Below are 27,288 nucleotides of genomic sequence, written 5' to 3'. Positions count from 1 at the left end.
CTCCCTGTTCACATCAGGGAAGCCAAATGTGCCTTGAAGAAACTTGACAGAGCCTAAAGATGCGGCTGTGGCCAGGGAGAAATGGGGTGTTGAGATCTCAGTAGGGAAACATGCTAATTTTAGTAAAAAATACTACCTGTACTGCAAGGGAGAGGTCTGATTTTCAGACTCAGGGAGCTGGCAGGCACTGAAAACAAGTCGGAGAGACTTTGCATGCCGAGAGTGTCTCAGCTCTGTGCCATACCCATCCACTTGCCTTGGTTATAAACCCTGCCCTCTTTCTCCCTTCTTGTCTTGGCCTGCAGGATTTACAGTGTTTACGTCCACCCTTTCCACGTGCTGCAACTGCGGACAATGGTTTTTTGCCCTTTTTGCCTTCCCCTAGCACCTTGGATTCAGCAAGGAGTTAAGAAGCTGGCTGTAAGAAGCAAGCAGAGTCTGCGCCTTAAGGACATGCCTTGACCTAACTTATTCTCGAGAAGGATCTTCTCCCGGTCTCCCCTGTATCAGTAGGTTGATATTTATGTGGAAGTGCCTCTGGACATTTGTTGGGCATCAAGGCTCAGTTTTAATTTTTTTTTTTTTTTTAATTTAAGATTCTTATTTTTTACATGCAAATTGTTAAAGGAATGGAAACGACTATTTGCTTAGGAGCTTTCCCAGGGTTGCCCATTTAGGGCGTTAGAAAAGTATTAGTGCACTCGGATGTTTTCATTAGGTCGATCATTTCCAAGCTAGAAGTGGTTCTAGACTAATTCCCGGAGTAACTTCGCTGCCTGTGAAGGTGAGGAAGAGAGAGCACGGCCTGGTCCCAGGTGTACGTGCCTCTGATTCTTGTCCTCACGCTTCCTTTGGGTTGTCCCAGTTCTAGCTTTCTATGCAAGCCTGCCAACGCACACCGGGCAGTCCCTGCTGCCACCATGCAGCAGGAGGGTGTGCGCGTGCCTGAGAGCCCGCAGAGCTCGGTGTCGGAGCAGAACTGGGGCCAGAGGGGGGCATCTCCACCCTGGTGCGGGTCTGAACGTTGAGCTATGGGAGATCCCGCCTAGCTGAAGGGTGCTGAAGAGTAGGAAAGCAGCTTTGACTGTGCACTGTGCTTTTAGCCACCCCGAGCGAGTAACACAGCGTAGGATGCTAGACTTGAGCTGAACTTGTGGAGCTGGGCCCCTCTAAGCTTGATGCAGCTCTGCCGTTACCTTGCTGTATGAGCTCTTTTTTTCCCCCTTGCAACTGTATGACGAGGCAAGTGCTGTGTCTGCTGAGTAGGGGTGCTGTAGGAGCGCTTGTGACTTGACCAGTGCCGTGAAGACGTGTGTTATTGAGTGGAATATTCCAGCTCTGTTGATTAAGTCTTGACTTGTGACTCCCAGGGCCTCCTGCCGTTCCAGCCCTGAGGCCTGCAACTAGCCCTGCCAAAGAACCCCTTTTTGCGGGATACACCAGGGACTGAAAGTGCTCTCTCTGGGGAGTTTTGGGCCTGAGTGCCAGTGCCTGAAGCTCTGGAGCATGCGTGGGGATGATGCTGATGTCCTCCTAGGTGCCTGGAAGAGGGCAGACGTGCGGCCCCCTGCGTGCTGGGGCACTGGTGCCCAGGGTGCTGGCTCCCAGCGCTGAGCAGAAGGGGTTGAACAAAAGCACAATGACATACCGTGGCTGTATTTCCTGGCTGGTCTTCCTGGTCCCTCGTCACAGGGACAGGAGAACTGTTTATTTTTATTGCACTTTTAATAAATGTTGAATATTCTCAAGGCTTTTTATTTTTGATTTCTTTCTAAGTGGCTTGCTCTTTGGGAAAGTGATGGAGTGGCAATTAGTGTGGACAGTGGGGATGTCTCCTAACCCCAATGTTACTGCTTGGGGCCCTGTTTCCATTTGCTTTGATTCTTCCTTTTGACTATGCATGAACATGAGGTTCAGCTGCGTGTTAGCTAGACCTTCAGCCTTTCTTCCTCAGTAGGCGGTGCGAAGGGGAAGTGCAGAGGGACAGTCCCCAGAAGGATGCTGTGACAGACCGCTAGGAATAGCTGGAACTGTGAGAACATCTCTGTGCTCAGTTTACCACCACAACAGATTTTATGAGGCTGTTGAGCTGAAGATATTATTTCCCTCTCGCCTGCCCTCAGGTCTCATCAGTGGGACTGCGCGCTAACCAAGATGCGCATGGCAAAGCACTTCTGCTACTTAGCATGAATTTGCTGGGCTTTCGAATGCACCTTGTGTGAAATGGAAGTGCCTTCTCTGCCTTAAGTCTACTTTTTCCAGGAACACGTTTAAGATGGTGCTGTGAAGATAGCCTTACAGTAGCAAGCACTGGGGAACGGGCGGGGAGAAGCCCTCTCAAGCCCAGTGCCTCTGGTGGCTGCTACAGTGCCTGGGGGGGGGGGTTTTGCAGACGTGTGGCTGGCACAGATAATACCACCTGCAGCCCAACAGCACCGCTGCTGCAGATACAGCACCCCCAGCAGACGTTTTGCATAGCAACAGACTTGGTTACTTCTGCTGTTGCTTTGGCCTTTTTATATTTCAAACCAGATTTGCTGCAAAGTGAGACTGGAAACATCTTTCATCCAGCTGGGAAGAAGCAAAAGATGGGCAGCCTTGGCAGCGTCTCCTTTTTCAGGTTAAATCAGGGAAATACAGGGGCAGCTGCATCTGGGACAACACCGCCTTGATGGCAGTAAGTATGAACTTCCAGAGGTGCCAGACCCGGCACTGCTGAGTGGGCACCTCCAACTGCAAGTAAGAGGGGAAAATGTGGAGTAAATGCTACAAATTGACACCTCGCATCGTAGAAAACATAATTTAATACATACACGTATGGTACTTGCATACAATCCTGTCTTACATCCATGTGTTTGAATAAACAAGATTTAATTGTAAGCCGCCTTCTTCATGAAGACTTTTGTTAATCACTGTCGGAAAATCACTGCATTAAATAAAAATATCGTGTAAGCAACTGGCCCGTGTCTTAATACTGACACCTTTTGAGATTAGGAGGGTAAAGCTGTCAAAAGCTGGACCTTCTGTCATTTTGGCAATGATTTGCCTGGGAGAAGTGTGAATGAAGCTCACCGAGGGGCAGCATCATGCTGGTGTGCCTAGCAGAGCTCACCCTGGGTGCACTCACCCTTCCAGGCAAGGGATGAGTGATTTTTAAGCACCTTCTTGGAGGAAAAAATAAATAAAAAAATGCTACTCTCGTCTGTTCACAATTTCAGCAGTGCCTCAGCTCGTCACGGTGGTAACAGCTCCGGTGAGCAGCAGGGATGGATCTATGTTTTGTCAGCAGGAGGCAGCATTTAACACCTCCAGCACCGAATACACAACTGAAATGTTTCAAGCATGTGGGATATGGCTACTTTTCATCTGCCTGTACAACTCTGACATGTCTTTACTCTCCCAAACCCAGCTCCTCACAGGAATAATCATGTAGATCCTTCAGTTTGCAAAAAGAAACAGCCCTTTATTCCCCAAGGGAGGTGGAAGGAACTATACCCACTGTCATCTGGTATCCAGCCAAGGCCCCTGCGCCACTCCAGGCGAGCAGTCCTAGAAGTGAATCTGTCGCCCACCGCACCTTTGCAACAGCTTTCGAGGCTCTGGTTCCCATGGAGAGTTGGCAGAAGGATGCTGACAGCTCCTGGGAGCATTTCTGGGCTGGAGACAGCTTGGCCGGCACGGGTTTCAGCAGAGCTCCTGGAATCGGGTGCCTGCACCCAAGCGTGGCCGCAGAACGAGCGTGGGGACCTCGGGGTGTGCAGGCACGGCGAGGGATGCTGTCGGGCAGCGAGCCCTGCTCCTGCCTCCCCAAAGTGCCTCCTCCATGGGCTGCTACTGGAAAGGGATCTGCGTGACAGCTGGGGCTGCCGTGGTGTGTTTCGGGGGGAGGTATTCCGGCCTGCTCATTGCCACAGTCCTGGTGAAGCAGCGGAGGTTCCCCGTCTTCAGGGCGCACTGCACCGGCCACAGAATGATGCAGAAGAGGATGATGATGAGCGCCGAGAGGAGGACGATGCGCTTCCAGTCGTCGCACATGTCGCAGCGGGACAGCCTCCCCGCCAGCCCCGTCGGGGGAGCCTCCGGGCTTTCCGGCTTGCTCATGGCAACGTCGATGGAGATGCATGAGTCTGGATTCTCGGGGTCGTCGGACGACCGGCGGCAGCAGAGCTTGGTCCCTTCCATCCAGAGCACCTTCTCCTGCTGGAGCTCAGGGGGCAGCGTGGCAAGGAGCTCCTTGCTGGTCTCGAGAGCTGGGACGCCTTCCAGAGGGATGCTGGTCAGCTGGCGGCAGAAGGGGCAGGGGAGCTGGTCCTCGGGGTGGTTTGGGGGCAGCCCTTTGCTCAGGCGAGCCACGCACTCCAGGCAGAAAACGTGGGAGCATTGGAGCAGTTTGGGCGTCTTAAAGGTGTTGTCGTAGGTGTTGAAGCAAATGGAACATTCAACGGGGGAGGTCGGCTTCGGGGAGGTTGGGTTTGGAGAGCCTGGCTTGTCGGTGGGGGACCTCGCTTTCCTCTTGCTGTCTCCTGGGGAGGTGATAACGATGGGGCTGATGGGGATGGGGGCTTCATTTGGAGACGCAGGGACGGGGCTGGTGGGCGAGTCCGGGGTGCTCGAGTGCCACAGCTGGGTGAAACACGACATGACGGAGCCCGGGGAGATAACGAGAGCCCTGGGAGACTCTGGAAGAGAAGGAAAAACATTTTAATTTTAAACAATGCGAAGACACCCATCACCAGCCCTATCCTTAACCCCGTAAGAGGACCGAAGAGCAAGTTCACGGCTTCTGCTGCATCCTGAGCCTGGAAGAGACCCCTGCTAGAGGCGAGAACAACACGCAGCCTGTTGGAAGCTGCATGCCCAAGGCGAACAACCTGCCAAGAAGCAAGCAAGCAGCAGAGCTCCACCGTCCAGCCAAAGCCTTTCCACCAGAATCCCCCTGGCATTAGAGACGGCTGCAGTCCTTCCCCAAAGGTGCCTCGCTCTGGGCAGAGAAAACGCACAAAAACCTACCCCAGCCGGTGCTCCCCGACACCTGGGCAGGGAGGAGAGCAGAGGACTCCATGAGGTCGAGCAGGGACCTCACGATAGCAGTCTACTAGGCTGGGAGGCACTCAGATATTATGGTGGCAGCATGAGCAAGGCCTAAGAGACAGATAACACTATTCAGTTGTGGGGGCAGCGGAGGGGTGATGCTCTCAGTGCGCTCAGACAGAGCTTTGGGTGCTGAATTGTGGCTCTCTGAGCAAGGCACCACCCAGCGATGCTGTGCTGGCGATGCACAGCGGGATCTGAAGTCTTCCAGGCAGCAGCAGGACCGAAGGGAAGGGAAGAAATGTAATTTTGCAAGATTTGCCCCATCCTCTGTCACCGTGACGCAGCAAGAAAGGAACCGTTGGAGGAAATGGCCTCTGTGCCAGAGCACGGGGAATTCTCTGGTGTTTCCTTGTTGCTCTATTTTCCCTAGGAAAGTGAACTTCTTCCCTGTCCTCAGCCCTGGGGGAGTGCCAGCGCAGCCCAAGCCCTGCCGTGTGCTGCCGTCTGCTTTCTGCTCTCTGGTGGTGTGCAAGCGGGGGCGCTGAGCCGAACGGCTCACACGCCAGTTGCAGCAAATTGATTTACAACCGAGTTACTCCAGCCCTTCCAGCGACCTAAGTACTACCTTGGATTCCAGTTATCTTCGACCAGAAACGCAGCGTTGCCTACGTTCTGCTATCAGATACGTGGCCTTTCAGATACCGAGCCTGAAAGCAAGTGTTTAGCTGGAGGAAATTCGCAGCGATGGCCGCGGTGCTGCCTGCCTGGGGAGCATTTTCTGGGGCTGCGTCACTGAACTGGCTGGGCTTGATTCTTTGTCACTGGTAAATCTCCCAAGACAAGTCAGAGACGTTCAGATTGCTGCTGTAATTACAGCTCTCCAGTCGATCCAGCCAAGGCTTAGCAACACAGGCTGCACGCTGTGTCTTGAGCAAAAAAAAAAAAAAAAAAAAGGCTAATTCAAGGCATCAGCAAGACTGCATATTCCTACCACGGCACAGAAATATCTCCGTTATGTAAGAACGAGGGATTCTCACCTCTCCCATCACAGCTAGCGCTGCCAGAGCCAAACCAACTCTGTGTACCCAGACTACACCTATGGAAGAAAACTTCGCTTTAAGTTAAAGCCACTCTTCCCTTAACTATTTTCCTTTTTCTCCTCTTCTAAATGAAGCCCCTCCTCAAGTTAAATTTTAAGTCACAGAATATTTGTGTTTTTCAGCAAGTTGTAACATTTGTCTTAAATGTTTGGTTTTTGTTTTGTATTTTTGCCTTTTTTTTTCCTTGCTATGGCTCACCATGCATTTTTTTTTTTTTTTAGCCCAATCTGCCAGATTCTGATGAATCACAAATCCAAACCCTGGTTGGTGCGGAGACCCAGGAAAGCCTCTGCTTTGTTTGTTGTTGCTGTCTGGGTTTTTTACTAAAATCTGTTGTGCAGCACTCCATCCCCTATGTCCGGGTCTGTGCAGGCCCTCGGCGTGGAGAAATTACGAGCAGCAAGCCTGAGAGCAGAAGGTAACCTCACAAAAAGGGAGCCTTTGCTTACACACACTGCAATTTCATACCCTAGTCGAAAAAGATGCTCAGTGGGGATTTTTACTAAGGCAGCATCCTGACAGTAAACTTGGGGAGGTTTGCCCCCCAGAGGCGCTCTTAAATGAAGACAGAAGCTTTTGCCCCTGCTTTTCCTTTGCTCAAGATGATCATGACACCACAAATATGTGCTGGTTTTGATAAATTTAGAACCTGCTCGTGTTTATCTTGGTGTTATGAGTCAACTTGATGAGACACGGCACAGGCAGTTGGCTTAAACTGGGGAAAAACGAAGAGCAGGGGACAGCAGAGAGAGGGGAAGGCAGTGCAAAGCCATCCCTGGGAAGCCTGCCTCTTTTGTCTGTCGGTGTGGTGCTGTAGCACCGACGCTCCGAAAATTAACTTGGGTTTGGGCAGCAGCTAGCGCAGGATCCACAATTTCTCCTGGACACCACTGCTGTGCTACTAAATCCTGGTTTTCTTTTCAGCTGGGCTTGTTTATTTATTTTTTTTAACTAGACGATCACATGAATATTTTAACACAAGGCAATATCTTTAACTGTTCAGACTTCCATGTCACACTGCTCTTCCTCAGCTGTTTACACCGCTGACAACCTGGGCTTGCCAGAAACTTTGGGAACACCACCCCAAAAAAACCTAAACCATTCAGGACAGCCACACTTGCTCAGCTTCAGACCCAAGTAAAGTACTTTCCACCTCTCAGCGAGTTCGAGAAAAACTTCTTTCCGTGCCATAAAACCAGACAAAAGAGACCACGCGGCTCGGAGCGTGGCCAGCCCCGTCCTGTAACATAAACCCCGATGGTATCTCCAATTCAGAGCTACCGAGCAGACAGCAAGTCAAGAGGCATATGGCAGATTAAAGGCTATAAATACCTGGTCAGAGGGCAGTTCAGAAGGAGAAAAGCATGTTCTGGGCTCTTGCTTTCTACCCCCTGAAGAGTCTTCTTTCCAGAGGATAGGCTTAGGCTCGGAGTCTTTTTATTTACAAGCCTTCTTCTGGCATTTGAGCTCCTGGCAGTTTTCTGATTTCTCTCCGAGCAGGGCAGGTCGGGCGAGAGCAGCGACCAACCCAGCTCCCTGCGCCCGAGTGGCCGTGCCGCTGCGATCCAAGTATCTTTTATACCTTCCTGCCTAGGGGTGACTTACCTGCTCCACCTGCCTTTCCCAATTACCCCGAACCCGTCATTGGCTGCCAGGGCACTTCCACTCCAGGCCGGTTCCTGTGACAAACAGGGCAGGCAGGAATGCTCTCGATAAGGCGCCGCGGAGAGCGCGCTGGTGGCCAATGCCCCCGGGAAGTGCCGGGGAGAAATCTTTGTTTGTTCATCCTCGCCGCGCTGGGAAAGACCCTTCTTGCAAGTTCTTACAGCTCTTTGCTCGGTTTGGATGTTTTTTTTAATTAATCTCTCCAGTTTTCAATGCCTTGGGATCCTGGGCATGTTTTTCGCAGGGCAGCAAATCACCTGAAGAAAAGCTTCGGGACACCTAAAATCAGCAATTATTTTCCTTGTGTTTCTTTACAAAGGACAAATAATTTGAAAATGCCTTAGATTAATAGCAGAAACAGGATTCTGACAGTCAAATTTCTTGTGATTGGTAGGAAAAAAAAAAAGGTTGCAATAGAAAAATCCAGTAGAAATTTAAATGCACAAAAGATGTTTATAGACTAATTGAAGCACTCTGTACAGTTCTACGACTGCTTTCAAGCTCCTATAGAATCGTTCAAAATAACACTCTATGGATTCTGGCAGAGAAGGAATTTTATTCTTTGCAGCTTTTGGCAGTTATTGACAGAGAAATATTATTCATCGTGCAAAGCTTTTGTAGTTCAAAGGGCATCAGTTCAAGATCCAGATAAATGAACCAACAAATTTATACCCGCGTGCAGATAAGGAAACAGATGTGGGGGCAAGGAGGAATGGACAAACCTTCAAAATTTAGCCTAGTTCTCATTTGTTGCAAATAATTCTTTGCTTTGCTCAATTTCTCAAAAAGCAATACAATATTGTGTGTGTTTTTTTTTTTTTTTTTTTTTTTAATGTTGTTAGGAAGCCCTTTATGGATGAGAAACTTTGCTGTAAAATGCATGGAACTGTGTTTGTTTTTTGGGACAGAAACTGTCTAAATCCCCCAGTTTTTAGTGACAGTCAGAGACAACTCACTTTGGCTTCTAAATTCCTCTACTCCAGGTCACACAGCTCAGCTCTAGCAAGCTGAAACCCTAAAGGAGGCCTTCAGGAATAAGAGAATGGTGAAACGACTCGAGGTTTAAGCAAGCTTTAGGATTAAATCTAAGGTTACCTGATCCTCCCACAGCTGGAAGGACCTGGCCTAGGGCACAGTCCCTGCAATGAGCTCCCACCGAGCTCCACGGGCAGACAAGTGCCTCAATGGAGAGGACAAATTAGGAGCAGCTTTCCCAGACCTGCATCAGTGGGGAACATCCCTCAGCAGGCTGTTTTGATAGCAGGAGAGATAGCAACAGCCCAAACAACTCAGCTGAGCGATGCTTCCCAGCACCCCATCTATTTATACGGCTGCGCGGGGACGAGCGAGGCTGGGAGCAAACGGTGCGCGTGGCTGACAAAGCAGGATGTTGGATGAGTGGCTGCAAGGCAGGATTTAAGCGTCTTGCCCACTTAGTCACTTGCATGAGCACTTTGGTAAATTGAGCTCAAAATGAGCGATGTTTGGGTAACGTTGCAGCGCGCCTGGGGATGCTGCTTTGGGTAGCACGCTTTGGGCACGGCTGAGATCCTCTCCCCATGCAGTCAGTGGAGCAACACCGATCTTTTTATGATCAGCAGAAAGATGAGCCACGCTCTGAAGTCAGCCACAAGCACACTTGAAGCCTTTCATCCATTTAGTCAGCCCAGAAGATGGGGAACTGGGGCAGACGCTTGCCCTCAGCCTCCTCCCCCCGTGTGGAGGCTCCGGCTGTGCAAGCGCTGCGTGCACCCAGGTTTAGCACCGCGCTGGGATGATGATGATGATGATTACGGGGTTGGCTTCCAAAAGCAAGTGGGAGGCTGTCCCGCTGTTATTTTTATCTTCTGCTTGGAGGAGGATGCTGAGTGTGTCAGGAGCTGCAGCTGGGCTGGGGGGGGTATCCCTGAGGACTGGGAGCAGCCAGCTCTGGGGGCACATCCCCACACCTTGGCACTTCGAGATTCTACGGTGCTAAGCAGAAACAATTATTCTACACAGACCTCTATTCATCATTTCCAAAATAAATTTAAAAACAGGGCTATAAGCCTTTTTTCATCATAATCTTTGTCTGCATTGTGTATTTGGGTGGGAACTGGCTCGCACATAGGCCTGGTGGCAGTGGCCCCAGCCAGAGCCGTAACCATGCAGGACCCCACCTGCAGCAAATAACCCAGATTGAAACACTGAAGCCTTCAATTATTGCAGGCTATCCACCATCACCTCTCCTTATTTCCCCAGCATCAGCAGCCCTTGTCATCTCATCTAGGACTGCGGGTGAAGTGATGAGATCTTCTAAAGGGTATGTGCTTTTTTTTTTCAGGGGCTTTAGGAAGGTTTGTAATGGAAAAGATTATTTCTAACAGCAGCTACTGGTTGGCTGAGGCCGTGGCCATTTAAAAACCTGCAGGCTGGTCTCCTTAGTGTAAAAAGAAGTACGTATAGTACAGAGTAGTGAGAAGAGACTGCTGAGTGTGGTTTGAGCCAATTTTCTTGGCTTGTCTTTACCCCTGCTGCTGTTGCTCAAACATAACACCTTTCATTCTCTGTGTAGTCCACCTCAGTAGATAAACTAAAGCCACTAAATAAAGACAGCTGGCAAAATAAAGAAAATAAATGAAAAAGCACCAAGCTGCCCCCGACCTCTCTCTCCCTCCCTCTAAGGCTAGCTAGTTTCTCAGTATTGTGTGCCACATGCCTGGGGATGCTCCCTTTTGCTTAGGTTTCAGATACTGCCTACAGCTCCTTCCCTTCATTAGGATACAGCCTAGGGCTGTATAGAGCCTGGAAGGGCTCTGGAAGGTCTTGCATGAGGAGAGGAGCCTGAGGGAGCAGCTGATGAAGAAGCACAAAAGCATCACGAGCCAGCCTGCTTGGCCTCAGCTTTTGCAGGACAAAACCAGGCGAGAACAAGCCCTTCTAAAAAAAACCCCCTTGTGCAACGTGGAACAGGGTCCTGCACGGGGTTAAACACTTGCAGCAGGGCGATGCTGCTTCGGGTGTGTTTTCTATTAGCTCACGCACTTCTGTGCCTGCTCCCACGCTTCTGGAAGGCAGTGAAAACATTCCCCCCTCCCTCTCCACAGCCTCTGAGGGTTTGGGCACGGGCCCAGCTCAGTAGCTGTGCTCTCCACCTTACGCTTTCATCTTAATTGGGGGGCGAAGAAATGGTGAGAGCCAGTAGTGGGCTTTCCTGGCAATTTTTTGGCCCCAGGCTAGCATCCGTTTTTGATCCTCCAGTGTTTCTGAGAGTCAGAAGGCCTGACACTCCTGCAATTAATGCTCTGGAGTGGTAAACAGCATTACCAAGTGATGTTTCCCATGCTAACTCATGGGGCTCTTGTATTTGTCGAGCTCCACGTGCAGCTAGCTGCTGAGCCAGGTGTTTGCTGTGAAGCCTTATCATCGTCGCAGCAGTTTGTACCTGCGGTGAGACTGGGCTATTTAAATTCCAAAGCAGATATTGTGTACCGTCAGGAAAGAGCCTCCGTGAGTCATCAGCGAAGCTAGACGGGAACTCACCCTGGGACACTTCTAATATGATTATATTTTGCCCTGCCATAGCTGTTTGTATCAGACAATCTCCAGACACTTTACAGACATAATGAGCTATGTAACTTCCAGTAACTATGGTTATCAAGGACGTTATCTGACTTTATAGGAGGGGAAGTTTTGTGCTGCACGGGGAGGCAATGTTGGGAAATGCCCCATGCAAGGAGCAAGGCCTGGGCAAGCTGCGCCCCGTAGCATGGTAGTGACCCCCAGAGCAGAGGGAGAAGGTTTTGAACAGGATCTGGAATGGGAAACACCATCAGAGTCATGAACTACTGATAAATGTCCACTAAGGTAGCTTGACATGGATTTGGAGAGAAACTGTTCCTGTTAGAGCCATAGACTGAGCCCCTCAGGTGCCTCCTGCCCTATAAGCGATGCCCATCTTGTCTGACCCATCCAAACCCGAGTCCTGGATCCTCAACACTTTACCTCATTCAAACTCCAGATCCACCTGCGCCTACCTTAGCACTGCCCTCCATTTCCTGTAGTCACCAGGAAAGCAGCACGATTAGATAATCATTACAAGGCACAGAGGCAATGCCATAATTTTCCTGATACTCTGGAACTCGTGAGTGTGACTCTTCAGCAGCTTGAGGCTGCATGATTCAGCCACTCATGGCTGGCTTCTCAAATAGCAGGAATAGCATCCATTCCCTGCACATAAGGTCAGGTCTTTTTTTTTTTCCTAGTCCATTATTTCAGGAGTAAGTGACTTGGACCAATGGATACACCGTGGTTTATAAATCACTGGTGAGCTGTGATACCGAGCCTAGCAGACTGCTGGCTTCCCAAATTGTGCTGCTTCTACAGTGGTTTGCAAGGAAAGTTTGATATCACAGGCAGAGCTGCTCCAGATTTCACCAGTGTCTCCTATTACATGCTACCATGGGCAGAAAACTGTATGCCCAGCTTACAAACTCTGAGATTTCAACCTCTACAATTTTTACTTTTTTCTACAGCCACAAACCTGTGCAGCCTGTCTTGTATAGCAGAGAGGAATCACCTTACAGTTTAGCAAAGTCTCCAGTATTTGCAAGAAGTGAGAGCTTCGTGGAACACTGCTGTGCCTAAGCAGGCATAACAAATCTCAAAAAAATCATTAAAAAATAAAAAATAAAAATTAAACACAGCTGCATACACAAGTCCCTTTCCGCAGAGAGTGTGTTGAGCCGCTTCTGAGGCTCTGCTAAGAAATACTGAATGATGGTATAGGATTGAGAACCACCATGGTATAGAGTTGAGAACCTAAAGAGGTGAATATACAAGGTTGTAGCTCAAGCTTTTCTTTTTTCTACCAGGACTTTTCCAGCCTAGAGCCTCAAACTGTTGTCTTTAAATTTGCTTATTAAATTTAATCAAATAGAGATATTTGATTAAAACACCTTCTTTTTGAAAGGATTATATTCATCAGCCTGGCAGATCTAACACGGCTCTTTGTGGAGCTTCTCACCTTTCTAGCCGGGCAGGTGGCTTTTCCAGGATGCCTGCTAATCAGTGACCGGCTCCGTGGACATCCTAACCCTGTGGCCACATTCATTAGCAAGAGGGGAAGGTCCTTGGCACTTCCAAAATTATGGACTAGATGACCTTAGTGTTCCCAAGAACTGCAGTGCCAGCTCCCTTTGATGCTGTAAGTGGGTTTCAGATGGAGTACATGGCATGTGCAAGGGAACCACGGTAATCATCCTCCTGAAACAAAATGAGGTGTTCTTCCCACGACCCAGCAAGGTGGCTGATGCTGTTGCAAGCATGAGCGCAGAGGCAGCTGCAGCTACAGCATGTTGCTGGTGAGGGAGACCATCGGCAGGACTAGAGGGGTGGCAGGAGCCACATTAACAGGCTCTCCCCAACAAGTTATTAATTGCTCTCATGATTGTCTCACAGAGGTCATGTTCCTGCGGTTACTCACTTCCCGGCCCTGTGCAGTGACATGATGAATTTGGGAAATGGTGTGTGATGTCAGTGAGGAGGCGATGTCTGCAGGGACATCTTGCTTCCCCAGCAACTTTTCTTATGTAATGAGCTGCCTGTCCTCCGCTGCCTAAATCCTCCCTGTCCATGTTGCCTAAATCCTCCCGTTCTCCACTTAAACCGTGCTCGGCTTGACTTGCATCTATACGGCAGAACAGATGCTTCACCCCACAGTGGGTTTGTGTTCGCTCATCAGAGCACGTCCTACCAGGACGGAGGTGTTGGGCTGCTAATATATCTGACCAGGGATGTTTTCTGGTATGCCAGGCCTGAATTCCAGCACGTTGCTCCCCGTCAGACCACTACAGAAAGGATCTGATGGTGATGAGGGCCAGGCTCCTCCGCGGTGGCTGTGGTAAGCGCTCACACCCTGAGAGCTCTGTGCTAACACTGATGTTTTGGGTTTACAAACAGCACCTTATGGGTTGATCCCTTTTGCCTTCTTCAACATGAAAGAGTCCACCAGCTTGAGGAGAGTCAAACATGCATCTTCTCAGCAATCTCCAATGACAAACATGAATCTAAGCCCTCTAGTTCTCTGTTGTGTTCTCCCACTTCAGGGTGAAGCAGAAATCTTCTTGCTCTTACCCCCACAGATGTAACCCCCAGTCCCTGTGTATGACCTGAGATGTCCACAGAGCTATCAAAGCGGGCAGAGTGGTGGACGTGGTAACCCCTAACTTCCAGCTGGGGGACGGACCGTCACGCTTTGGTCCCAACGACACCACATTTCTGAGCAAGCACAGGACTCCACCTACTGTTTTCTTCCCTTTCCCATCCCAGAAGCTTAATTATAGCTCCCTGAGACGTATCATGGTCATAAAGCTCTGCAGGAGTGAAATGCCTCTAAAGTCCCAGAGAGAAATTGTTCCTTCTCTGCCCTCTACCCACCCAACACAGAAATGATGGGATGTGTCATTGCACACATCACTTCTGTATAAGGTGTCTGTGTTTGATTTGCACTCCTTCGGTATCTCAGCCATTGATGGAGCTGATCTCCAAATGGTGGCTGAGTGTTTTTATGTGTGTGACACATCCGTAATGGCCAGTACTTAACTCGGAAGGATTCATAGGCTTAGTTCTTGTAATTGTATTTGCAGTTGGATATTCATTTGTGTTACTATCGTATACAGTTAATCATTCAACTGCTTAAGGAAGTACAGGAGGAGTAGAGGATGATCTCCCAGGTACGAGATTGGTTCGAAGTACAGTAAGCAAAATATCTCAGTGCTTTTTCCATGCTGCAGAGAGCAGTTTGTACTTTGATCCTAAAGAATGCAGCGGGACAAGAATGCAAAACATGTCCTCATATGAATTTGTAAATCTAATAGTAGATACGGAGATATATTCCGAGTCCCTGCGAGATAAGGCAAAGTGAACCGCAGTCTGCGTCGGCACAAGGGTAAAACGCCCTTCTAGTGCATCACATAAATTGTCACTATTACCTGTATATAGAGACATAAACAAAAAATGTGGGGGTGTTCTTTGTGTCTTCACTAAAGTTTAATTTATACTTTTATCCCTGGGTCTGATTCTGCCCCCAAACTCTTTGTGACATCTGGATCTGGGCCGGCAAGGTACCCTTATGCTTTGCATTCCAGTGAGAGGTGCCAGCTCAGTTAAGGATCCAAAGGGAAAGAGCAATCGGGAGCAATGTCCTTTTAATACCTCTCCACCATGTTCCACATGCATATTTATTGTGCTATTTTGGCAAAGTAGGACACCAGAGCGCTTTGCAGCTCTCTCCTCAGGCTCTTGATGTTCACCCTAGGGACTGGCAGAGAGCTGGTGTTTCACACTGTGACTAGGAGAACAAAACTAGGCGATATCTCACCAGATCCTCAGTGGATTCAAGTGGGTTTCACTCTGGAGCTCTCCAGTGTGCTCATGGATGCTGAGGATCCAGGCCTCAGAGGAAGTAGGTTGGTACCTGAGCAGCCTTGGTGTCTCCTGCCCCCGGTGTGGCTGCACCTGCATGCACAGAGCAGCACAGATAAACGCTGCTCTCCTCCTGCTTACACCATCCTGCCTTGTTCTTTATTCGCCGTACGCTCTAAGCCATATGCCCCAAATCTCTCCTTTGCTCAGCACTTTGTACAGCATAGGGCATCGTCACCTTGCATTGCCAGTGTAACAACAATATTCCAATAATATTACAATATTACTGGGCAGGAACTCTGCCCAGCCATGGGCTCTGCCCCAGCACAGCACAAGCAGGGACTCAGAAAAGCACGGTGGGACTCAGCCCCCTACAAACAATGGAAATGCAGAGTCCCTTGTGCAGGTGATAAAACAGAGTACGTTGCAGTATTTGTATTCACAATGCGACCCATTTTCCGTCTGTCAGTGCAGATACCGACTCGACTTTACATATAAAATGTAAAGTATTTTTTTACGCTCACTTTCAAGCGTAACCCAGTGCTACACAACTGCTTACACCAACTTCGGCAGAAAAAGAGGGTGCTCATCAGCTTCCAGGAACAGACCTTGGGCTCTAAGGAAAATTCAGCATATAGTGCCCTGCCTCTCATTCCGAGGAGAAAACTACCTGCAAACAGAGGAATTAAATCTTTTAAAGTTATAAAATAAAGAACTATAATTGCTGCGTATTCTCCAAAGAATACCCCCAGCTAGTTAGCAGGATGAAAGATTAAGTTCTAGATCGTGGGTCTGAGGGAGCAGGCCCCAGAGGCCTAGTTCTGAATTCACAGGCAGCGCTCAATTTTCAAGGCTGCCATGTGGACACACGTTTCTTCAGATACTAAATGAACTGTATGCCCTAGAGATCCTTCCTGTCGCTGTTCCATCTCTGTGAAAGACATCAGTGAAGCTATTTGCGCTCTCCTGCTTTGGTGAAGGGGAAATATCAGAATAGAGATGCTGAATGCACTTAGGCCAGGGCAGGACTGGCCTCCAGCCTTCCCCACCTAATTCGTGCTGCAGGCTCCTGACCCCTCTGTCTGGGAATCCTTCCAGACCTAGAATTGGCCCCAAAAGGTGAGCACGAGAAGCCCCAACACCCCCACCTCCCCTTGAAGACACCAGGCCTTCCTTTTAACTGCATTGCCCTCGCCTTGCAGAAGGAAAGTTAAATACTGAAAAGTCTGGCACCTCCAAAAGGAGGTGAGAAGCTGGGGGCTTTATTCGCTCAAAAATAAGATTTGTCTCCCCAAGTCTGGCTTTATTGCTATTTTCTGTAATCAAGAATTCCACAACAAAAAATATCGCATCAAATTTTTGCAAATACTTTTTATTTCATGCATCATTTATGTTTATTTTAAGAGTTCATGAAACAAATGACATCCACCTGCCTTCCTCACCCCACACCACCTACTCCTTCGTGTTTCTCCCTGAGCTGAGGGGTGAATTACTGTCCTGGAAACAGACTGAAATGCCATAAAAATAAGGTCTTGTTGCCCGATCAGTGAGATAGCTGGTGCTGCACCACTTACAGGCTGAACCACTTTAGAGCTTTTGCAGAAGAGACAGGTCATCTCCATGGTTTTTCTTTAAACTACAGAACATCCTACTTTGTCTTATTATTAGTAACAGAGAGAAAGTGCTGGAGTTCTGATTTTGTAACTGTAGTGCTCAGAGGTGACGAGCTATAAGACATACAAGGAGCCTCGGCTCGTCCTTGTGGCATTCACAGTGAAGGAGAAAGGAAAAGAAAAGCTACTCTGTGTATAATCTGAGCGATCAAATGTGGCAGCTCCACACATCTTTTACTTAGGGAATTCCTTTTTGTCTGAGCACGTGGATTCAGAGATTTTGATCCCCAAACCACCCACCCCGGGGAAACAAAAAGCCAGCTGGCTTCATCCTGCTTATTTGTTTATAACAAATACGAGTTTTAAGAGGTATCTTTATGCCAACGCAGCATGCCGAGGCAGTTTATGGCTGTCCGAAACGTGTCGCTGCGAGCGTGGTAGCCTCCAGCAGGTGAGAAATCACAAGTACCATATCCTAATACTGTATAATAGAGATTTTACGGCCATGAGTGGATGTCAGGAAAATTGCTGGTTCCTCTGCTGGCTTCCTGCCCCTGCGAGGATGTACAATACGTGCCGGCCTTGAAGCCCTGGCTGAACGTGCGCTGCCTCACCACCGCCGTGCCCCCAGGTGGTGATGGAGGAACATCGTGTTGGGGAGCTAGGAGCACATCATTTAAGGCGCTCAGCACCCAGAAAGGCTAAAGAGGCACACCAGAGGGATGAGAACGAGCTGGCAGAAAGTCCATAAAGTGCTGAGGCCACGGCTGGACCTGGTGGCCTTGGGCACAGGAGAGCTGGTCACCGCCGAGATGAGAGTGTGCATTCCTCATCACTCATCCCCTGCTGAGGTCTAGAGGCAAAATGCTCACAATTACGCGACGGTGAGCATGCTGTTTCATTGTCTGAAGGGTTAAAACGTATGTTTTCGTAAACATGCAGGTGAATTCCTTAAATTTTTATTGCTTTGCAATATGCTATGCTCTTGTCTAAGCTTTTTCCTGGGTCTAGTTGTTTACTTTTAATTGTATAATCTTTATGAACATTCAGAAACTCATAGAACACCTTTTAAAATTATTTCCCTTATTTATTTGCATTTACTGAGACCTACATAATATTTATAAAAATTCTGCATATGAGGATGACACATTGCTTCTGGACCCAGAAAACTGGAGGTCTGGAATGACAGATTAATTAGCTGTTAAATAAAAGTGAAGGGGGAACAGGGAGAGAAATTGCCTTATCTTTTGCTTAACATGAGGCAAGCATGGGGTTAAAATCACTCCAAGCCAGAGATCTGATCAGCCAACTCCTGGAGGTGAGCCCACTGAGGAGGTGTTAATTTGGGAGGACTGGAGCATAAATAGGCAAGCCCAAGCCTAGGAAGGTTTTTTTTTTTTCCTCCTTTTGTTGTGCCTTTTTCTTGGTGAGCTGAAGATAGAAAACTGCGAATCAAGTCTTGGAGGATAAACTTGAAGACAGTGAGCTATGATTACAAATTTGATGCCCACTGATGTCTCACCTGCGTGGCAGGTGGCAGTGATTTCCATTTTATGGAAGCTCTTTCACTTGGCGAGGTCTTCTGGAAGATAGTGCTGTGCTGTCGTGCCTGGCTCTTCAAAAAGTGTTTCCTACCCTCTGTGTGTAGCGGGTAGCTCAACCTAGCGAGCAGGTTATTTTCTGTAAGCCTCTCTTGCCATAAGCTGAACTAATTCAAATCAAAATATAAGTTTTAAAGCTAGCAATGGATTTCCTCCGTTATTCGAGATGACAGCTCAAAGCTGAATTTGTGGGCAAGTCTGGGAACACAAAAGCAAGGGTTTGTACAAAGAGGTAATAGCTTTTAGTAGACGAATCTGTTAAGCTTTCAGCTGTGAGAATGGCTGAAAGAAAATTGCCCTGAGCTTTAATGGAGAGATCCAGAGATAGGGATGTGAGGCTGGGGATCATGTGCTGCTAGTCTCCAAAACTATGGGAGCTATTTACCTTCATAAAAGCAATTTAAAAAAAAAAAAAAAAAAGATGCCAGGCTCCTTCCTCTTTCAGCAGCTACATGCGTGCCTTTTGAAGTATGCTGTGAATTTCCTGGATGTGAGAAAGGTATTTACAAAATTATCAACCTCTTGCTCAGGAACAGCAAATGTAAGCCCCCAGGGACAGCTTAATAAATGGCAGAAACCTCATTCTCGGTGCTGCTGTGAGCAGGAGAGCCATCAAACCTCCCAGTTTCGGGGGCTGCAACAGAAGCCTCCTGGCAGGAAATCCTGTTGCGCAAATCTGTTTCCTTCTTGCTTCCTCTGCTGTAAAGTTTTTATTTTTATTTTTTTTTCCAGAAACAATCCATCTCCTGAATGTTGTGGAGGGCCGAGAAAACTGATTTTGCTGTTTCTTGGTTTATCCTTTGCTTGACTTTTCTCTTAGGTCCTTTTGATAAATGCTAGAACAGAGCTTGCTCTCTCCAAGATGCTCTCGTGCTCTTTTCTTTTCACTTGGGGAAATCTGTAAGTGCTGAGCTGTGAGCTGGTTTTTCTGAGACTCGGTGAGCCTCCTGTGAGCAGAGCACAGACATGAAGGAGAAAAGAGGAATGCAGCGAACACTGACAATGGATAAGGCAGTGAGAAAATGCAGCAGTTCGCTCCAGTCCAGATGAAGAAGCTTTTCAGGGGAGGAGAGCAAATTTCCCTCGCCGCTTCATAAATTGTGCTGCTCTGACAGTTGCTCAGGTGTGCCTGGGATGGCAGGGACTTCATTTTTGGTGCAAAAAGAAAGATGAGTTTTGGTCTCTGTATGTGACCATATACTTCACATATTGAAACGATTGTGGCCTTTGTTTTTAATATGTAATAGAGGGGCTGCAGAAATTATGGCTCTATATTTTGAAAATGCAGTTAACAATTCTGATTGCTCAAGAACATGATGCTCCAGCTCCTGCCCTCAACTTGGTACCAGCAATCTTGCTCAGATATTGCTCCTTCCTTCCCAAACACATTCGAGTTGATTTTGTAGCAGGACTCATGCCAGCATGTGTTGTGTTCGGGGACACCTGGGCAACACACCGATCTCTTCAGACTGAGATGTGCCTTCACTGACACCAATTTTTGTGCTTATCAGGACAAATGAAAAAAATCCTACCAAAGCAGAATGCAATTTAGTTTTTAATAAAACTTAAATGGAAGTCAATATATCACTGGGAATCTCTTTTCAATGTGATAATAATTAAAGCTATATATAACTGGGATCATTAAAACTTTAATATACTCTCATGTTTATTTATATAGCTCATATTTAATCTTTGTACTCACACCAAGAGCCTCAGGAGTGATTTTGTTCCTCCTCACCTCTTTGCCCTCCCTCCCCTTCTCCCTGGTTGTGAAATGCATAGATAATGTTTACAAAGCCAAGGAAATTGGACAAGATTTAAACCTTATTAGGTGTAATTCATTTAATTATGCATATTTGGTAAATTTACCCTCAACTAAGCATGCGGAAATAAATGGTTCATTAAGAATGATGAATATTTATGTTTTTCCTACCTTTGCGTGCTTGGCAAATATTTGCATGTGAAGACACTGCTTTGTTATATCACAAAGAAAGAACACCCAAGGAGAGAAGAAAACGTATAACACCACTACTACAATTTGCAGAGTGCTGTTTATAGTGCTAGAAAGTTTAGCTAATAGAAACATAAATCATCCTGATGCTCTTCCATACCCGTATAGAAATCGTTTAAATTGAGTAGAGTGGAAGATTCTCCCAATGCTGGAAATCAGCAGATAGTTGGGCAAAAAATATATAATTTTGTTTAAACAGTGGGATCTAGAGAATTTTCAATCAGTGTTGTATTTATCTATTCAAATTGCTTAGTTGCACAGGCTGTTGTGTACTTGGACAGTCCTTTTCAATACACTTTTCCAGGCAAGCTTTGCCTGTAATATTTAGCATCGGACAATCTGCTTTGGAGGTTGTAGTCTTCGCTTAGGTTACACACAGGTGCTTACACTGATTAAACTGAATAATAGCTGTGGTCTTAAATTTCTAAGCTGAAATTAGTTCCTTACTAAAGGAAATATAAAAGTGTGCACCTGCCATGTGTTGCCTTACAATTATCAGGGTTTTTTTTATGCATATAAAAGCTGCATTTTGCAGTTCTCATTTATCCAGTGTCAACATTTTTGACCAAATGCTGATAAGCAAGCACATAAATCATTGTCTCGCAATGGGGAAGAAAGCATTTAAGAAAACTGCTAGAAATCTATTCTAACATCCAGGGTTCTGGCACAAACATCACCAAAGCTAACAAATAACATTCTTGTTTGGAAAGGAGTGGCCCGTGACACTCGGGTTCCTCCCAGCACGGGTCCTGCTGCCGGGGCTGGATGCTGGGGGGAATTTGCAGCCTGACAGCCCTGCTCTGAGAGGGGGACGAGGCATAGGCCAGCGGTTGCAAAGGCATCTGTGCAAACAGCTGCCCTTGGCTCTCGCTAGCTTGCTGCAGGCACAGGGTGAAGGGGAGATAAAGATGATGAGCAATTTCAGCACGTCTGGCTTCCCGATGGAGCCGAGGAGGTTTCTAGTTTGCATGCCGTAACTCCGCTGACCTGCAACCGTCGCTTCGTGGCAGAACACCTGATGCGACCAAGGAGGAGTTGACTCAGAAATGTCATCTTTAAAAATAGAAGGCTTCAAAAGTCGTAGGACAGCCCTGCGGCTCGGGGAGGTCGGTCGTCCTCCTACACATGCAAAATAGCAACAGAATAAAGGGTGGGGAGCGGGCTGGGATGGAACAAAACCTGAGCCGTAATGACAAATGTCCCTTGCGGACTGAATTTGCTGTTGTTCCTATGGTTCCTAATCCACGCTTTGCAGATATCTAGGAATGCGTAGATTACTTCAGAGAGATTTACATATTGGTATTTAGCTAAGAAAAATAGCACTGCTTCCTCCTGCGCAGGAATCCTTCACAAAGGGCTCCACAGCTCCATTAAAAGAGAATAAAAAGAAAGAAAGAAAACCAGAAATGGTTGAAAAGCACCATACAAAAGAGAAGTTTTCAAGCTTCTGTTCTTTCTTTGTATACTACAGTAGGAGCAGTGTAATTACGTAGGCAAAACGATTTTGTTGTCTGGTAAGCAGAACGCTTACAATGACTCCGAGCTTTTCACCACTGTCTACAAAACCACAAGCGTGGTAGCAGATTGCCAGTGACAGCGTGGCAATATTCTTTATGGTAAACATAGTTACAGAGCGTTGGTTTTCATGTTTTGAAGAGAAAGGAGGTTTATCATCAGGGACAAAATTTTATGCTTCTGAACTTACTGTTTTTTTGCTTTTCTAAACAGGAACAAGTCCAGTTTCAAAGCGATATTCTTATTAACACTTGATTGCATTTCCTTTAACTGCTTGTTTTTATGATGTGTTTTTATCTCCAGTCCTTTCTAGCTGGGTTTCCCGGGATAAAACTTGAATTTCAGCTGACATTTTAAATGTGGACTCCCAAAATATTTTAAACGGTAAGGTATTTCTAAATTTGCACAGGTAGGAAGGTAATACAGGGTGATTCTAGCCTGAAGAGAAAAGGGCTTGAGTTATTCTATGATAATTTGTAGCAAGCTTGGACGTAAGAATCATCCCATTGTTTTTAAATGTCTTTTGTTCACTATCAGACTACATGTAGTCTGTGGAGTCCTTATCTCATAGCCTGCTGTAAAACAAACAGCTATTATGCCCATCTGTTTTGTTCTTTTGAACTCTGGAAATATCTCCTGTGTGGATCAAGCCTGTGACTGCTTTTATTTTATCTTCTCTGCTAAAACTTGCAGGGTTTACCATAAAAAGCACTTGCAATTTAATTTTCCTTTCTAGAGCATTGCCTTAAGGGAAAAAAAATGTGTAAAGGAAACTTGTAATTAAAATAAAGTCAAGTGATATGCATGTTCTTTCTGGTGCTATTAAAAATCCCAGCTCAAAAGAAATAGTAGAACAAGTTGTTTTAGTGGTAGTACATTAGTTTCAAACTGTCCATGAAAATCGTTCTGGAATAGTCCCCTTCCCACCAGCACCCCTGGGCTTCTGCTTGATAGGAGCATCACACACGGCAGCAGACAGACCCATATGTTTTATTTCAAATGCCTAAAATTTGAAATACCTTTTGGCTTTTTTTGGTGTTTCTCAAGAAGGTGTTTCATTCCCATAACCCAGATAATGAGAAGCAAGGGAATCATCTTCATATTTCTCAATTAACAGTTAGGTATTCCCAGGATGCTAACTGTACAACCACCTCAATCTATCCAATTACACTGGTAATATAGTTCTCCTGGATGGCTGCTATATGTGACACGAATATATCAAGATGTTTCCCCAGTCAACAGAAATATTGCCACTGGATTAGCAGACCATAAAACAATGACAACTAATGTTTTTACTTCTGTTATGTAGGTCATATCTGCTTAAGAGCAATAACTTTCTGCTTGACTGCCTTGCTGTGTGTCATCCAGGTAATCTTCCAGGAAGAGTACAGGATGAGCAAATGTATTTGCGAAATGGAGTATCGTTTACCATCTGGTATGCATTGTTTGAGTCTTGTTACAAATTTTACAAACATCTTGTATATTCTTCTTAAAAGCAGAAAGCTTTCAAGCTTAGACTTCTACCATTTAAAGCTGATATGGAAAAGAAAAGGCTTAAGCCTTCCTATTACTGCTTTGATCCAAACCAGACCTTCACAACTGTCAATATGAAATGAGCACTGCCTACTGAAGAGAAAGCCTGGATATTTGAGATGGGGTCATTTGGAGGCACTGGCTGGCAGGACAGACAGTCTAACAGAATTTCAGAGCAGGAGATTAAAGATCATGACTAATTTGGGGCAGTTTGAATAGGAGTACATATAAAAAGTAATGCTTTAATTAACTAGAAGTATAGTAGGTTGGATCTGGGAAAACTTGTCAGCATGGATACAGATTGTGTTATGCTCTGCAAATCAATTTTCCAAGTTTTTTCCTTAAGGATATGGCATTCACTGAAAATTGTCACTGGTCAAAGAAATAAGGAATAGACTATGCTCTGGGGATTCCAGCTTTCTACAATAACCTTTAGTCTCATCCCCATTACCAAATCTATCAAAGCATCCTTTCAGAGAGCAGCATCAGCAAGCAGTTGGGAATTTTCTGTGCCTTGAATGACAGCAATCAGGTTACACACGTGCGTGCCTTTAACAGCCTTACAGAACATCTTTCTGGCAGATTTCTGTAAGAGCAGTTGTGGCGTAGAACAGAAATCTCTGAAGAAAATCATTGCCCAGGTAACTGTGCACTGTATTTTCTGCTTTGATTCTGAGCTGCTATGTAATGTGCACGGTGACCAGCGTGTTTGCTTTGTTTGTTAGAGGAAATCTTGGTAACTGCCTCATCCGATAGATGAAAGCCACGAATCAGGAAGCCATAAGTGACAAAAAGCATTAGGGGCAGTTGTGCTCCGAGAGAGATGAGTCGGGAAGCCGAATACAGAAATCTAATGTAAGTGATACAGAAGTAAGGCTAGACTAAACTTGTGGGATGCTGAAGTATCCCTAAAGACAGCAGAGATGGGGCAGCTTCCTCGCAGCTATACGGATGTCGGGGATGCCCACATGTCACGCAGATGTACTGGGATAACCTGCAGAGAAAATAGATAACATGATCTGTAAGAGAATTTTGTTTTCCTTTCTCACAGCCTCACAACAGAGTCGTGAGATCTATCAGTTAAGCAACATGCAATAATGGTCTTGTTTATATTAAAGCAATTTATAACTCTCAGTCTACTGAAGAAATGCAGTTTTGACACATTTTCTATCAAGCACTCAAAAGAATACGCAACAGTTAAAAACACTGCAAAGTGATGTCTGCCAACATCATGTTATGTGAGGAAAGCTTAATAAACAGAGCTGAACGGAATAAAATAATTCTTACTGTATTGAATTAAAAACAGTATTGAGGAATAGTAGTCAGCCTTTGAAAAGACTTTATGAATCATGTATCTGGATGTAATTAATTGTCATAGTAGCTTGCATTTTTTTGCACAAACAATGAAACTTTCCATAATATCCCAATTTTTCCCCACGCTCAGATTGAAAGGTCACTGCAAAAAACTGCTTGAACCTTATGTCCCATTTACTTATTTGTGCTGGTGAAATGTGTGTTCATGAGCAGGAACGTACTTTTGAAGAACTGCACTTTAGTTTTACTGCTGCAGTGGCAATAACTATGGGACTACCCAGAAAGACAAATATTTAGTGTATTCATTTGTTTTGTCAATGTCTACAATTTTTCCAGCAATTTTATTTCACAGCAGTGCTGCCCTCTGAATTATGGAAAAGTAATAATAATAATAAAGAACTAGCCATGCCTGTCAGAGTGCAGAATTTTCTCCTGACTTATAAATTAAAGTGTTTGTTTACCCTAAATTCAAAACTCACAATTTCTACCTTTCCTGTCTCCATCGATAAGCTTTAAAGTAGCAAATCTTCCCCTGCACAGGCATATGTTGTACAGATACTGAGTTTTATGAAGTAACTCGTTATTCTAGTTATTGAGAAATGTAGTAAGTTTGGGTGTTAACTACTAAACTATTCATCAGATTTAAATCACAGCCTCTTACATGCATTGAATCTGTTAAGCAAAAAATAAAAATTAAAAAAAAAAAAATCCAATCTCACTGTCACACTATTTGTTCAGCCAAGTGTCCTATTTTGTGAAATGTTGATAGAAGGCTGGAGAGAGAAGGGATTGCAAAAAGATTATGAAGCTGCAGAACAAATTCCTAGCGACATATTTACAAAGTAATGCAAACCACAATACGCAGCTAAGAAAGCAAGAAATACTTCTCCTGGCTGTGAAGTCATCACAAGTTTTATAACTAGTGAACAAAACAAAAAACAGAAGACTTAATTGTTGAAGAGAGAAGCATAAATCTGATATTGAGATGAAGAAGTGCTTTTAAGTCAAAATACTTTGTCCTACTATTTTATGTTTTCCCATCAAATAACTCACAGAATCCAAAGGTATTTGAGAACCTTTTTAACCGTTCCGCTAATGTGCAAATTATGCATCTCTGCAAGTTCTGTCTAACCACAAGTGAAACCAGTGATAATTTGTTTGCAGTTTCAGCCCTTCAGCTACTCTGTGTATTTCTTTATCAGAAGCTGAACTTCATGTATCATGGGATGCTGTACACAGAAGAACAGAGAGCAAACAAATCTGTCTCCCCACTGTCCTCTTCATCTCTCTCAAGCAAGATGTACTACTTTATTATACCATAAGTTCACACTTTGTGGCAGAAACACTAGAACCATTGTATCAAAAGTTAAGTGGAGGAGTTTTCCTGCTCATTCATTTGACCTTACTCTCAAGTAGTGCACTTCAGCCTTTCTTGGAGATACTAGGTTCTGATCTGAATCATTGTACGTCCTTTAAACAAACAAAAAACAGTAAGTCGTGGTTCTTCTAAACTATCCAGATTACAGAATTTGTAAAGAGTGTCATTTAGTTTTCATGTTTCAGCAGTTATATAAATATTCAGTAAAACTGAATATGAACGTAATTGGTAAATATTTTTATTCTTTATTACACTCAAATAGGTAGCTTCTTAATGGAAAAATATTTTTTATACTGTCCAGAAATTTTCAAAGAGTTTAAATATTTTTGAATCTTTTATTCAAAAAATAAAGTGATAAAATGATTTCTGTCCCCATTTGGCATCGCCTATAAGCTTTATAATTCAACCTTGTAACAAAATGTACTGTCCTGTCAAACTTTGAACAACTTTTATTTCACTCTTCAAGAGCTCAGTAACTTTCTCTGCAGGAAGCCTTAGATCAGAGGTACGGCTTTTATCTTGCCAGCTGTTTCAAGTTTGAGTTTTGCCAGGAGGCTCTGCCCTTTCCGCCACATTTCAGCGGTAATTAGTCAGGGCGAGACAGGACGATAGCAGCGTGCTGAGGTGGGCAGTGGGTGTCATCCTGGAAAATGAGCGTTGCCCTGCGTTTCTCAAGGCTTCCTTTACTTCCTTGCAAGCCCAGCGCTTATCAGGAGGGTGTTATCAGGATGATGCAAGGAGATGACATCAAGTTACTGGTGTGAGGTGGAGAGGCTGGGTTTGGCCACACTGTAGCCTCTTTTTTTTCCTACTCTGGTAAGTGTTTAATACAATATATAATCATTTTGTCACGATAACCCCTACTTAGTATAAGGCTCATGGGACGAGTGGACTCGCCCTTGCCTCTCACTTCAGCACCTTTTCCCCCAGAATTGACGCTTTTCGCCTCTGCTCAGCTCCTGAGCTACCTGCAGCACCCCCCCACCTCATCCCTCTGGGGCGTCTGCGTCGCCCAGCAACCCTCAAAATGGCCGCGGCCGCGCGGTGCACGCCGGGAGTTGTAGTGCCAGGACCCTCCCGTTCCTTTGCCCGTCTCCAGGCACGGGACTCGCTTTCCCAT

At 45.9% G+C, this 27,288-nt stretch overlaps 2 protein-coding genes across 20 annotated transcripts in view; one reads left to right on the top strand and one right to left on the bottom strand.

Annotated features, from left to right (window-relative positions):
• Positions 1-1,744, top strand: part of LOC121058142 (tyrosine-protein phosphatase non-receptor type 11-like) — a 41,948-nt gene extending 40,204 nt beyond the window's left edge. For 14 of the 18 annotated variants that reach the window (XR_005814094.1, XR_005814093.1, XR_005814092.1 and 11 more), the window contains one exon: positions 306-1,744. The gene's annotated coding sequence lies outside the window, so the exon portion shown is untranslated. The remainder of the gene's footprint in view (positions 1-305) is intronic. The other 4 variants (XM_040533258.1, XM_040533262.1, XM_040533255.1 and 1 more) reach the window with 1 other exon arrangement.
• On the bottom strand, positions 531-8,132 carry RNF223 (ring finger protein 223). Of its 2 annotated transcripts, XM_040533263.1 has the most exons (3): positions 7,467-8,132; positions 5,011-5,142; positions 531-4,679 (listed from the first exon to the last, which is right to left on the bottom strand). In XM_040533263.1, exons 2-3 carry the CDS (start codon positions 5,060-5,062, stop codon positions 3,832-3,834), a joined length of 900 nt encoding a protein of 299 aa, XP_040389197.1. In that variant the 5' UTR covers positions 5,063-5,142; positions 7,467-8,132; the 3' UTR covers positions 531-3,831. The 2 variants fall into 2 exon arrangements, with proteins under 2 accessions (XP_040389197.1, XP_040389198.1); XM_040533264.1 differs by lacking the exon at positions 5,011-5,142 and having other exon boundaries at positions 7,467-8,121.
• Positions 8,133-27,288: the final 19,156 nt, after the last annotated feature.

The sequence above is a fragment of the Cygnus olor genome, chromosome 21 (genome assembly GCF_009769625.2).
Source record: "Cygnus olor isolate bCygOlo1 chromosome 21, bCygOlo1.pri.v2, whole genome shotgun sequence".
Lineage (NCBI taxonomy): Eukaryota > Metazoa > Chordata > Aves > Anseriformes > Anatidae > Cygnus > Cygnus olor.
This window is presented reverse-complemented; position numbering and strand designations above follow the sequence as displayed.

Excerpts from the sequence above, each read along its gene's own strand:
- RNF223 (XM_040533263.1), bottom strand. The coding sequence starts at position 5,062 with ATGGAGTCCTCTGCTCTCCTCCCTGCCCAGGTGTCGGGGAGCACCGGC. Across the intron at positions 4,680-5,010 it reads GTCGGGGAGCACCGGCTGGG|AGTCTCCCAGGGCTCTCGTT; the intron begins GTAGGTTTTTGT and ends CTTCTCTTCCAG.